The sequence below is a fragment of the Motacilla alba genome, chromosome 5 (genome assembly GCF_015832195.1).
Source record: "Motacilla alba alba isolate MOTALB_02 chromosome 5, Motacilla_alba_V1.0_pri, whole genome shotgun sequence".
In the NCBI taxonomy this organism is placed as follows: Eukaryota; Metazoa; Chordata; class Aves; order Passeriformes; family Motacillidae; genus Motacilla; species Motacilla alba.
The window spans coordinates 24,546,010-24,558,646 of NC_052020.1; the positions used below are offsets into that span (position 1 = coordinate 24,546,010).

The 12,637-nt window shown below is 47.3% G+C and overlaps 1 protein-coding gene across 1 annotated transcript; it reads right to left on the bottom strand.

Moving 5' to 3' along the window:
• Positions 1 to 2,842: 2,842 nt before the first annotated feature.
• Positions 2,843 to 9,761, bottom strand: RHOV (ras homolog family member V). Its single transcript, XM_038139662.1, has 3 exons — positions 9,359 to 9,761; positions 5,985 to 6,043; positions 2,843 to 5,661 (listed from the first exon to the last, which is right to left on the bottom strand). The coding sequence occupies exons 1-3, from the start codon at positions 9,552 to 9,554 to the stop codon at positions 5,221 to 5,223; spliced, it is 696 nt and encodes a 231-aa protein (XP_037995590.1). The 5' UTR covers positions 9,555 to 9,761; the 3' UTR covers positions 2,843 to 5,220.
• Positions 9,762 to 12,637: the final 2,876 nt, after the last annotated feature.

Sequence of the window (12,637 nt, forward strand, 5' to 3'; positions counted from 1 at the left end):
GGGAATGGGGAACCCTGGGCTGGACTCTGCAGAGGCATGAGTAAGCAGCTTCCAGGAGGCCCAGGTGCCAGCTGGGCCAGCCCTTTGATTCCTTTCTGGGAGCAGATGCAGACTAAGTGCTGGGTCTAAACCAGCATTCTCCACCACAGGAAGGACAGTCTTGGAGCCATATTAAAAGCTCAAGTGGTTGCTTTGGAAAAATGCTTTATCACCCAGCCTTGCTACAGAGTGATTTAGCACAGTCAAAGAGAGGCAATGACGTAAAGCAGACTCAAGATGTACAAGCAGACCACGCAGCCAAGGGCAGCATCCTGGGCAAAAAGGAGTCTCAACAGAATGGAAGAGCAGCAGTTCAGTTAGCACATAGGCTGTGACAGGACAAACATGTCTTGTGGTGACAGCATCTGCTGGAGCAGTGCCTCTGCTCCCTTTTGCTCTTGCAGTGTTCCCACGCTGGTCTTTGAGAGACTGCAGATAGGACCACGGGAAAGGACCAATCTAGCCCAAATTAGGGGCAGGAATGCATTAAGAGCAAAGCTGAAGCAGGTTACCTATCTGCCAGTACAGCTGAGAAAAGTCAAATCAGACCCTGCTTCTAAGCTGGGCCTAATTGATAAATAACGTTAAACTTGGAGCAATCTGAAGAAAAAGCCAGTTAGCACCTGAGGATTAAATTGGGGAATATTAAGAAAGGGATAAGGTTGTTAATGTAATCACACCCTCTCAGGAAATGGGGGGAAGATGCCATTCCGAGGTAATTGCATTTCAGCAGGGTTTCTCCTGCTAGGCTCATGTCAGCTCCTGACCTGATAGTAGCTCAGGCTGTCCCTTCAAAATAAATAGGATGTAACTTACAGGGCATAAAGATCTCCAGAAGGACTTTCAGACTTGCCCTTTTGGTGCTGGAAGGAGGACGTGCTGAGCCAGATGAAACTTGGTATTTTTTTGGGGTCTAGTTCCCACTCAGGGTTCAGTGGAAGCTGAGGAAAGTGTTACCTTTTTGGCACAGCTGAGCCCATTTAGGTGTGTACCTACAGAAAAAGGAAGCTAAAGGGTCATTTCTGTACTGTATCCCTACTGTTGCTGACATCCAAGCTCAGGTTCTTTGGCAATGGCAGCTGAGAGTGGCAGCAAGCACACTGGCTTCATGTGGATTTACAAACCATGGTGTGTACCTGTACTGAAGTACTTGTACTGTTACCTATGCTGGGTCTCAACCAGCATTCCCCCGTACAGGAAGGACAGTCTTCCTTACCAGTTACTCTATTGGATGCAAGGACATGCAGAAGTCTGCTACCCAAGATCCAAGTCAGAGCCCTGAGCAAGAAAGAAGGTACTAGAGAGTTTCTACTCTGTAGGAATGTTGGTGCTTTTAACATTTGATGCTGAACTTTTGCTATGGAACAAGTCAGATCAACTAATCATAAGGATCCTTTTTGGAAGAAACTAAGCAGCACTTGTGAGGGATTGTGCTGGCCTAGCAGTGGACTGCACTAGCTTCACCCAGCCTGGTGGGGTGGTTTGTGTTAGCAACAGTCTCCCAGGAACTCCTCTGTGCTCTCAGCAGCATCTGAAAATACAGGTTGGTCAAGCAGCACTGCAAGGCAGAAACAAGCCCAGACTCTACCAAAGCCAGGTAGTAGCACAGATCCAGTACTGCTCTGTTAGAGGATGAGAGCAAGGCTTTACAGACACCTCAGGTGGCTTTGGTAGGAAACTCCATTTAATGAGATAGATTCACCTCCCCACACCCAGGAGTTCAGCTTTGTTAATGGATTTCAGGGAGTTTTAGAGTGCTTATTGTGCATATGGCAGGATATGGCTCAGTAGAGTGACTCACTCCCTGTAAAGTTAATTCACACTTTGCTGCTATTTCCATTCACAGGTGCTTCTGTAAGATTTAGTGCCAGGAAGTTACAAAGCTGGGAGCTAGCTCCAAATACTCCCCTAGGTTACTTTACACCTAGTAAACAGTGGGTCTGTAGAAGGAGAGTGTGATTGCAGATTTGCCCCCTCCCCCCCAAAAAAACCCAAACAAATCCTAAAAACCCCAACAACCTCCTCACCCAAAACACAAGCTCCCAAGTCATGTTTTATTGGTAGTGATTTCCTATTTCTGAATTTGCCCACTACCTCTGCTACTCTGTTTTTTTGTCCATTTTCTTTCCTAGCTCTCTGCTGAACCACCACACTCCTCCCTCAGCAACCTCACTTTCCAGCCCTCTGACTCTGGAGCAGCTATGGGGCCCCACATCTGGACAGGCAGGAGCCCTGACCTGTATGGAAGTATCTGTAATACTGAAGACAAGGCTAAAAGGGTTAGTCCTGTGAGCGGTCTTGGATGGAGCCTTTGCATCCTATGTGGCACAGGCAAGTTTTTTCAGCACTTGAGCAGTGTTTAGCTGCCAAGGTAAGTTAAGTGAAGCTCATCCTAAATTACCCATCAGGCTAATGACAGAGCAGCATGCTGTCATTAAGGCTCCAAATGCAAGTCCTGCATGGGCTTGGCTCAGTGAGTGCTGGGAGGGCTTCCTGACTGGTCCCTGGAGAGCGGCTTCTGGGGAGAGGCATTGAAAGCCCTGGATGTTTGCTACTCCATTCCCCTCAGCAGTCTCCATGCTGGGTGGCTGCAGAGGTTGAGAAAGATTAACTGAGGTAACAGAGGGAACCTGGAAAGTTTCAGCTATGAGGGGATTTTTACCATTGCTAGTGGGGTTAGGACATGGAGTGAGAAGTGGGGCTATTTCCCTGTTATGCTTTTTGTCAGTAAAACAGAGTAACTCCCTCTCCACATTAAAGCCCAACTTAATTTGCACTGACGAAATTACAAACACAAACTGTGGACATTAAAAAAATTTATTTGAACAAATTTTAGACACAATCACATAGAATGAAAGTAGCTCTCAGTACAGTTTCTTTTCCAGAATGAAATAACCCGTTTCATACCAAGCTACTGCAGGACAACCCTTGCTGTCCTTGGCAGGAAGGAGGCTGGTGTTCTTTCCACCTTTGGATTTGCTCCACGGGGATGTGGCATGCTCTTTGGCAGGTCACACCACAGCCCTCGGTCTCACAGGCTAAAGAAATGTGTAAAGGCCCAACAGACAAACTGAACTAGTGATACAGCAAAGGTGCCTGTACAGGTAGGATATGCACACAGGGATGCATTGCTGAGTGAGAGCTTTGTCAGGTGTCCTACCTAGACCTGTGTCAGACATGTAATTCTAGCTACTGTCTCTGTGCTCACCATCTCTTAGGACTCCTCACTGGACTCAAATGGCATTTCATTTGGAGGAGTCCTTTCAACATTCAGCTCGTTTTGCTGCACCATCCTTTTCAGGTGTCTGAGCCTTACCCTAGAAGCAGTTCCGTGGGCCACTTCCCCTCGCAGGAACACTTCACCTCTTTCATCCTGCAATACTGCCCAGGGAGACAGCAGTCTTGTCTCACATCCTGGGAACTACATGAGCTGCACTACAAAACCAGCTGGCTGTGAGAGCGGTTGGGAGGCATTTGTTTGGAGCCAGACTGCATTAGTCACATTTGCCTTGCTACAGGCTGACTAGCTCACCCATGCTTGCCTTTGGTCTAGGGCAAACCATACACAGCTATTTCTCTTTCTGTCCCATTACTCCAGAGAGTCCTCAAAGCGATGAGCTGTGCCCAGATGCAGAGAACCCCCTGAGTATCAAAGCATCACTTGACAGAGCTGTCATGCTCTCTGCTACATAAACCAAAATGAAATGTCTCTGCAAAAGAAGATTTAGAAATTGATGCAAGTTCCATAATAAAATATAATAAAATGTGAATAGAGTCTCTCTGAGGTATTAATCCCCTGAGAAACAGGTGAATGGGGAAGGGAGTGAAACTTAAGGAATTATTTTCTCCAGCATAAACTTCATGGATTTCCTTTGCTTTTGATTTCAGCAGATCAAGCAGTGACTTCTAAAAATGGGAAGCATAACAGAAAGAAGCCCTGAGTCCTCTGTTCCCGTTCTGCAGCCTCAGGAAGAACAGTACAAGATAAATTCCATTCTTATGTGTAGATCTGAAATGGAGGATTTTTCTAATAAAGAGGAACTCTCTCTCACTACAACCTCCTCCTTTTGATTCGGAACTGAATCTATTGACAATATTACTTTGAAATTCATATCACTAGCAAAATTTTCAGGTCCCTAAAGATTACCCTGCATATCAGTATCTCAACTAAGTGGAATCATAACTTTAATTTAACTACATTCATTCTCCTTTCCTTCTCCAGCTACCTTTCTTCATTCCATCTTTCTCCTTTCTATTTTCTTCCTTTTCTTTCTTCTCCCTTCCATCCACATTTGACCCCTTGGTAGTGTTATAAACCCTTTGCTGACACAATTTTTTCTCAGCTAGACAGAGCCACACCTCATTCTTCCTCACCTCTTCTTTCTTTTGAAACACCACAAACACAAAAGGCCTTTCAAAGTCGGTATCCAAGTCCACAACTACTTCTTAGGATAGGACTGTAACACCTGCACCCAGAGGACTAGAGAGTCCTCTCAGAGAGGGTTTTGCTCAAAGTATTACTGTAGCTGCCAGTGCATTTTCTCTTCAGCCTGCTAATGGCCTTTATTGAGGAAATAACTTCTCAAGAATACTCCTAGTACAGGACCTTTAAGAAAGAGTGCTGCTTTTTCACAGCCAAGTGAATTCTACCTATTTCAGCAAATGGAATCAGAGGGGGAACCCAAGTCTCACATTACAAACTCTGCACCCCATGCCTGACCACATTGCAGTTGCATTCAACTGCCTCTGCCCTACTCTCTGCCACGCCTGTAAATCAGCCAAAACACAGGCTGATTTCAGAAGTCCCTCGTGTTTATTATGCTGCATCAGAACTCTGAAAGTGTGTGAGCTTCAACCAGAAAACTGGCCATTTTGAACAATGTAAGGAACCTGCCTGTTCTGGGGTACTGAGTCTTGATGCACTAAAGGCTCCCATTAGTGTGGAACACTACAGACATGTCCAGCAAGTATTACAGCTGCCTGGACCATTCCACATCTCAGCACAATGGAAATCTAGTTCATGTCTCCTTGGCATCTGGTACTGTACCCAGCAAGAGACAGGTTTCCAAGCCCAGCAGCTTATCATACCCTCCTTGCTGGGGCCATAGGAGCAGTCACTCCAAGAAGGTGCAGAGCCAATACTGGCATTGGGTGTTTCTTTTCCCCTCCCTAAAAGCAGCTTCAGACAAAGCAAAAGAACTTCTTCCAGCGGCACTTAGAGAGAGTCTTGATGCCTTTGGCAGTCATCTTCTTTTCCTGACGTGCCTTGTGTTCAACACCACTGACAATGGCCATGTCAAAAACTTCTTTAAGGTTCTTCTGGGTCAGTGCTGAGCATTCCAGGTAGGCTTCGGCCCGGATTTTGTCAGCTAGACCTTCTGCCTGAGGCCGGGGCACAGGCTTCACGTGGTAGCGATCCAGGCTGATGAGGACATTGACATCGTCCCGCAAGTCTGCCTGTGTCCCCACGAGCAGCACTGGCGCCCGTGGGTTGTGAGTTCGTATCTCAGGGATCCATTTCTCTGTAATGTTCTGGAAGGAGCTTGGGTTTACCACACTGAAGCAGACAAGGAAGACGTCGGTGTCAGGGTAACAAAGAGAGCGCAAACAGTCAAAGTCCTCCTGTAGAAAAGGGAGGGGAAAAAAAATCTTCACTGGACTGTTCTTCTAACAGCATGATGCTGCAGTAGCTTTTCTACAAGTTAACTAAGATAGCAACAGAGGCAGGGCATTGTACTGACTTTGTGGCCATGCCACTTTTCAAACACAAGTTTCAGAGTTGAGGGCATCTGTCATTCACTCGTCTGTGACTGCCATACCAGCAAATGACTGGTTCTGGACCAGTGCATTTCCTTTCCTCCCAGTTAAACACCTCCATCCTCAAAGCCTGAAAACAGTACCTGTCCCACAGGACCAGAGTTGACAGCTGCTTTGATAGAGCTTACCTGTCCAGCAGTGTCCCACAGCTGAATTCGGACTGGGGCTCCATCCACGAGGACCTGCACTGTAGCAGAAGGAGAATAAGGATGAGTCTAAAGCAGCTGGCCAGCATATACATGTACACTCATACAGGCTTTTCATGAGCACTTTGCTTCATACCCTGCTGAACAGACTCACTGAAGTCACACCTCCTCCTAGCTGAGCATCCTCCCAAACCTCACTAAGACTGTTGAAGCTTGCACTGGAAACATTAAAAGAACTGCAGCAGACTGTTTTTGTTAGCTGTCAGGTGTTTTGTGCTCATCTCCAGAATTTTGAAAGAATAGTTCCACATTACTGGACAACTGCTCCTCTAGACAAGAAGAGCCCTTAGCCAAACAGTTCCCTGAGAACCACTTGTTCTTCCACAACCCAAGAAAAAAGATAAAGATAAAACCAGATAACTTTGGCAACTTGCTTCTATCTTCTTGGCCAATCAAATTCAATTCAGTCCCCATCAAACAAGCTATTGGAGATTTTTCCCATCCAGACCAGAAATTTGTCCTTAAAAAAATGTTACATGAGCGTCCTAGCTAAGGAAAAACCCACCTTTGTAATGAAGAAGCTATTAAGGAAACAGTGATGAGTGAAATCCCTTTCAGAGACTATCCACACACTGAAAAACTGCTGAGTTACACATGTAAGGTTTGCTCCCATTTCACTCCCTAATCACACTAAGCCTTCATGTGGTATCAGCTGACTCAGACTGAGGGCTGGCAGGACCTCTGATGACAGTCAGGAATGAAACTGTTAGATGTTTAAGTGCATAGACACCACAGAGATTAGGCTAGGAACTGAGGAGAGGGAAAAAGGGGTTGTGGAGCTGGAAATCACTTGAAAGTCCTGACAAGGGGCTGTGCTTGGGTGAATAGAGGCAGACATCATGGCTAAGGTGACAATGGCTGGCACTTGACATAAACTAGCAAAATTCCAGTGCTTTGTGCAGGGAGGAGGGCTTATTGTCCTTTTTGTTAAAAAAAGAAAAACCAAACCAAACCAAAAAGCCCCCCAAAACCCACAAACAAACAAAACATCTCCCAACCAGAAGCAGGATCAATCTTTTGTGATTCTTGAAGTAATTTGTCAGGTGAGAAGTGACAGAAACAAGAGAGTCTAACACAAGCTTTTGAAGGAGAGTAGTCCTCCCTGAAAGCAGTTTGGGGAAAAAAAAGGGGGACACAGACAAACAGATGAACTGAAGTTTGGTGGGAGACCAAGACTGGAAAAAAATGAAGGGGTGGGTGCATCCACCACAGTGCCACTCCTTGAAGCGTAGCTGAAAGTCATTGCTTCCGTGTGACTGGGAAACAGTTGGGTTGTTACCATATCTTTGCCCCAGAGGAGGAAGAGAAACCTGTTCCTGATCAAAGAACCTGCTAGATCCTGACTTGATCTTCAAGGCAGCAGGCATTTGACTTTCTAGTATCTGGTTTTCTCTGTCTCACAAGTGCATTGAGAGAAGGAATTAGCATCTCTGAAATGTCTCGCCATCTTCAGAAGAAACTCACCACACACGTTACCTACTGCTCCAGCGTTTGCACAAAGTTTCATCCCATCTGCTGCTAGCTTGAGCTACGCTAGCAACTCTGCAACAGCTCTCCAAATAACCGCCCTCACAAGGTCCACACCCCCAGGATGAGGATGGATCATGGTACAATAGCAAAGGGGCTGGCAGAACAGGATAGCCTGGTGGAGAAAGGTCACCGGGTACGCATTTCACTCAAGGCTGCTCTACCTGGCAGTGACACCCAGCAGGAGGTAGCAGCCAGACTACATCTGTATGTGGCTGGGTCACTGTCCCAGAGATGTCCCCCTGATAATGCAACACCTTCTTCTATCTTGTTATTGGCATCACAGTCCCATGACCAGGATTAAGGTTAGAATTTAAACTGCTGAGTTCTGCTGGCTGTTTCAATGGCAGGTATTCTCCAAAAGTGGAAGGAATTGGGTTGAAATTTTGAGCTGGATCCTGAAGCATAACATTTGACTCCAGGAAGGGACTTTCTTCAGGCTTATCCAGCGTAAGAGTAGGAGTGGGAAGGGAAACTTGTCTGTTCTTCCATTTCCTCCCAATAAGCAGAAAGTGAACTTCACAAGACATATTTTTAATGTTTTTGATTTCTATCAGTTACAAATCCTATGAACCTCTGAAGGCAAACTCAGTACTGGGACATCCAGACTGGAACTAAACCCATGTGCAGCTACCTTCAGAATACCTGCTCTTAATCAGGGAGTCTCTGCACTCATCTTGCCTTCACCTTTCTGGACCATTTTATTATGGATTTGCGCTTCCAAAAATGTGCAGTCTAATAACAACAGTAGTGTTAAGCCTCTCTTAGTCTAATCCATATACATTAATACAAAGAGAGCAGAGAGAGTAGTAACTTTTCCCTTGGAGGACTCATAATTCCTTACATCTGTTCACAAAGGGCTTCTGGACCATGAACAGCAGCGTGTTCCCAGTCCAGTTCCTTCAAGTGACAGTGGAATAGCTTGGAAAAGGTCAAGGTAAATCAACAGCTCTCAGAGTGAGCAACTAAGGGGGGACGTTCAAACAAAACACTCCCTCTAAGCACCCCTAAAACTATGACACATTAGACGTCTCATTCCTGGTCTGACTTGAGCACATCTCTAATCTACCAATCTACATTGTCAAGTAGTGCTGTGCTTCTTCATATCAAATGAAGATAAGGAATCTTTCAAAGGGCTTTATATTCTCCTGGGGTTTGTATTAGAAATTGGAGCCCAAAGGAAGAGGGCTGTAGAACAAGAACAAAGACAGCATTTACAAAAGTGGAAATTAATGAGAGCTCATCAGCTTGCAATTCTAGCCAGACTTATAAAGCCCGTCAACTTTTTTACAACCTCTGTTCAATGCAAACTTCACCAGACATGGAGAGAAAAAGACGGTTTTTCCGAGCATCAGTTGAAGCTAAAATCACAGCGTTACACTGTAGTCTATTTCTGAAGCTAAAACCACCACAAACAACAACAAAAAAACGAAGCCCCCTTCTATTTAGTCATAACAACACCACAAAACCAGAAAGATGCCCAAGTTCATAGAACTTGCAAATCAAGTTGACACAGTTGCGGAACGGAGGACCACCACCTGCTAAACCTCGCAAAACGTCGGGGGGACTCGGTCCGATCCCAGAAATCCCCTCGGGCTGTGCAGAGCCCCCGCTGCGCGTCCCGCACAGGGCAGCCCGTGGCCCCGGGAGCGCTCGCCTCCATCCGCGCCGGGACCCCGCTCCTCCCGACGCCGCGTCCCGAGGTTTCGCTGCTCCGGACTGGATCCTCCCGGCCCCCCACGCCCCGCGCAGCCCGGGCCGGCACCTACCGGAGAAGGTGTCGAGGGCGGTGGGCTGGTACTCGTCGGGGTACCCGTTGGTGGTGTAGCTGACCACCAGGCTGGTCTTGCCCACGGCGCCATCGCCCACCAGCACGCACTTGATCCCCAGCTCCGGGCCGCTGCCCCGGGACGGGCTGTGTCTCCGCAGGGCGGGCGCGTAATCCAGGAGCTCCTGGGGAGGCATGGCAATGGCACTGACGGTGGCACGACGGACTCGACAGGGCTCAGCGTGGGGAGCGGCGCGGCGGCGCTGCTGCCATGCTCCTGAGAGCGGGCTGCTGTCGGAGCTGCCGTGCGGGGCCACCCTCTCCAGCCCGCCGCGCTTCGCTCTTCATCACTACACCTGCCGCCCCGCGCACAAAACCAGCCCCTATTTCCCTAGTCCCGCCCTGTCCCGCCCCGCCGGGAGGTGGCCGGGCCCAGCCCTGCTCTGCCCGGCCTGGCCGCCTCCTCCTGCCGCCGTCCCGCGGGCCAGGGTCCCGCTGCTGCGCCCCCATCCCCCGCGATGCCCCCGAGCGGCGCCTGCCCTCGGAATTTCGGCAGGGGCCAAAGCCGTGCTCTGAGCCGCGCACGGGAAAGCCGCGCTCCATCCAAGTCGCCCCCGCTTCCTTTTTGACAGAAGCAACTCCACCGTGCCATTTGGGGCATCTGTGATTTCTGCCATGAAATCAGGACGGAAGTAAAACCAACAGTGCTGGTCAATATTGTAAAGGACAATATAAAACAAATGGCCAAAAGTAATCCCATCTGTTTACGACACGATTGGCATTACAGGGTTGCTGGGGCCCAGCCAAGCTGTTGCTACCTGCTGGCAAAAGCCACAAAGTGTATTTTCCCAGCTGCACAGACAAGTGCAGGAGTTCCCAGTCTGCTGCCTGTTTTGCATATTCACCTCTGGTAGCTCACACACCACACTGTGCCCTTGGCAACTAAGAAGACAGCTCCATCCCTGCCCTGAGGAGCTCACCGTCTAAAGAAGTATGACTAAACAGAGGAGTGGGAACACACCACTTTAAAAGAGAGATACAGCCACACTATCTCAGCCATCCCTGCATGCCAGTGTAGCTCCTCCAAGTGATTGGAAACACTGGAGGGAAAGTATTAATGCCTGCAATACCCAATATTGCAACATTAGCTTTGAATGTGGAGCTGCTTCCTAATGGAGGAGCTAAACCCAGGCTACCAATGAACAACACTCATTCAGTTAACATGGTGTCCTTCATGGTCCTCTCAACAAGGCAGACCTGCCTGCACTGGGCAGGTTTGTGCTGCAAGCAGCTGGCTGATCAGCAGCTCATGAGTTTGTCTTGCTGTAGTTTGCATCCATGCTGAGAAAGATACAAAGATGTTCCACCTACACTAATGCTGAATTTGAGAAGAAATCTTTAGGTCAGGCATAGTCTAGAGTGCTTTTCCCTGTGGGTGACAGAAAGTCATAAGCACTGCAACCCTTCAGGTTCAGTGGACAAAGCATGTCCACTCTTTGGAGACAGCCAACAAGCTTCCCGGGAACTGCAAGAAGGTTTTTCCTCTGCAGTTTTCTCTTGCAGTTTGTTTTAATCAACCCCTTATGTATTTTTACACATAGCACAGCCTTAAATTTCTACAGCTACAGAAAATGGGGATGGTATTAGAAACTAGGCTGCTGCTAAAACATGTGCCAGGTAGTCTTGCTACAGCAAGTGGCTGCTATCTCAAGGGCCTGGCTTGCATTAGACTGGCTTTTTCCAGAGCCACACTCTTCAGTGCTAGTTCAGAGCCAGGTGACAGCTGAACTTCTCCAGAAAAGGCAGAATGCACCGGAGCAGGCCATACTCTGCAGCGTGTGAGGTGTGGCAGTGTCTCCAATGGGACCAGCAAGGACACGCTACACTGCAGCTGGGACAGGCAGCACAGCAAGCAGGGATCTTACAAAGCTTTCCCAGAGCATTTCAGACTCTGGCTGACTTTCTGTGAACTATGACATTTCCATTTAATCAGAAGAAATGAATGTAAATGAGGGATTATTCACCAAATTGTTCACTGTTGGCAGGGACAAGAGATGAAGAGAAGTCGACAGTTCAAGTTCCCTATTTGCTGTTTGCTTAGGAATGTATCTCCCTTAAGAAGATACACTGTTGCCCCACTCCACAGATCCAGCCCTTTTTCTCTTACTCCTTTCCTAAAATCTCTTTCTTCTGGGACTATGCTCCCTTTCCCTTGCAGTTTCTGACAACCGTTGGTTGACACACACTTAATCTGTCAATGAGCTTAAGTGATTTTTAATCTATATTTAAACAAAGTGATTAAGCAAACAAACAGGGCCGCTCCCATGGATTCGTTTCTCAGGTCTTGCCTTGGTCCTGACAGCTAACAGTGGATGCAGGTTTAGTTTCCCAATGCAGAGAGCAGTCAGATATTTTGGGTTTCCTAGATTTTTTTGCACAGTTCTGGCTTTTTTGCAATGAAAGTCTGTCCCATTTCCAGAGCTGCTGAACCAACAGCTCTGGGGTCTGCCTACTCTGCCTGTGTAGGTAACAGGTACATTAGGAGAGCACCATTGCGTGCTGCTTGCCTGACGTGCTCCTCTGCCAAAATCAGTTGTGCCTGAGTGGGAAATACACAGTCTGCAAGGCTGTATTTGGCCTCACTCCCAGGAATTATAATTAGTACAAATTATGATGGTATTTCTCATTATGTGAATTCCTATCCACCAGGAACTAAGTGCAGAAGATCAAACTCTTTCCAGGCAGATCAAATACAGATTTCAGGGCCTGCTAGTGTTTAGCCATTACTCAGCTGGGCTGCACAGAAAAGCTGCTCCATTAAAGTGATTTACAGTGGAAATAGATTTATATATTCAGGCAGTGTGTGACTGTCACCACCAAACAAACTGTATACATCTGTACAAAGTCCTGTTATTAAAAAACCCGGTTATTTAGAGGAAGACACTTCCTGTTCTGCCCATTTCTATTAATTATAATAATTTTCTCACTGCTGCTGTGGCAAAAGAAGACCACCTATGGACCAAATCAAGAACAGTACATAAGCCAATTTGGATGAGGCAGATGCATGGGCTTGTCCCTTGTGGGGATGAAACTACAGACCAGCTCAAACTATTCCATATAATTTCCATTCTGAATTGCAGTATTATAATATGGAGAAATGGTGACACTGGGCTTTTTAGCAGATAGTGGTCCTGACTTTCAGTGGCTCCTGAGCAATACTTGACCTCCAACAACCTTGTATTCTGTTCCTCTGACAACACTGTATTCTGCCTCCTTGGCT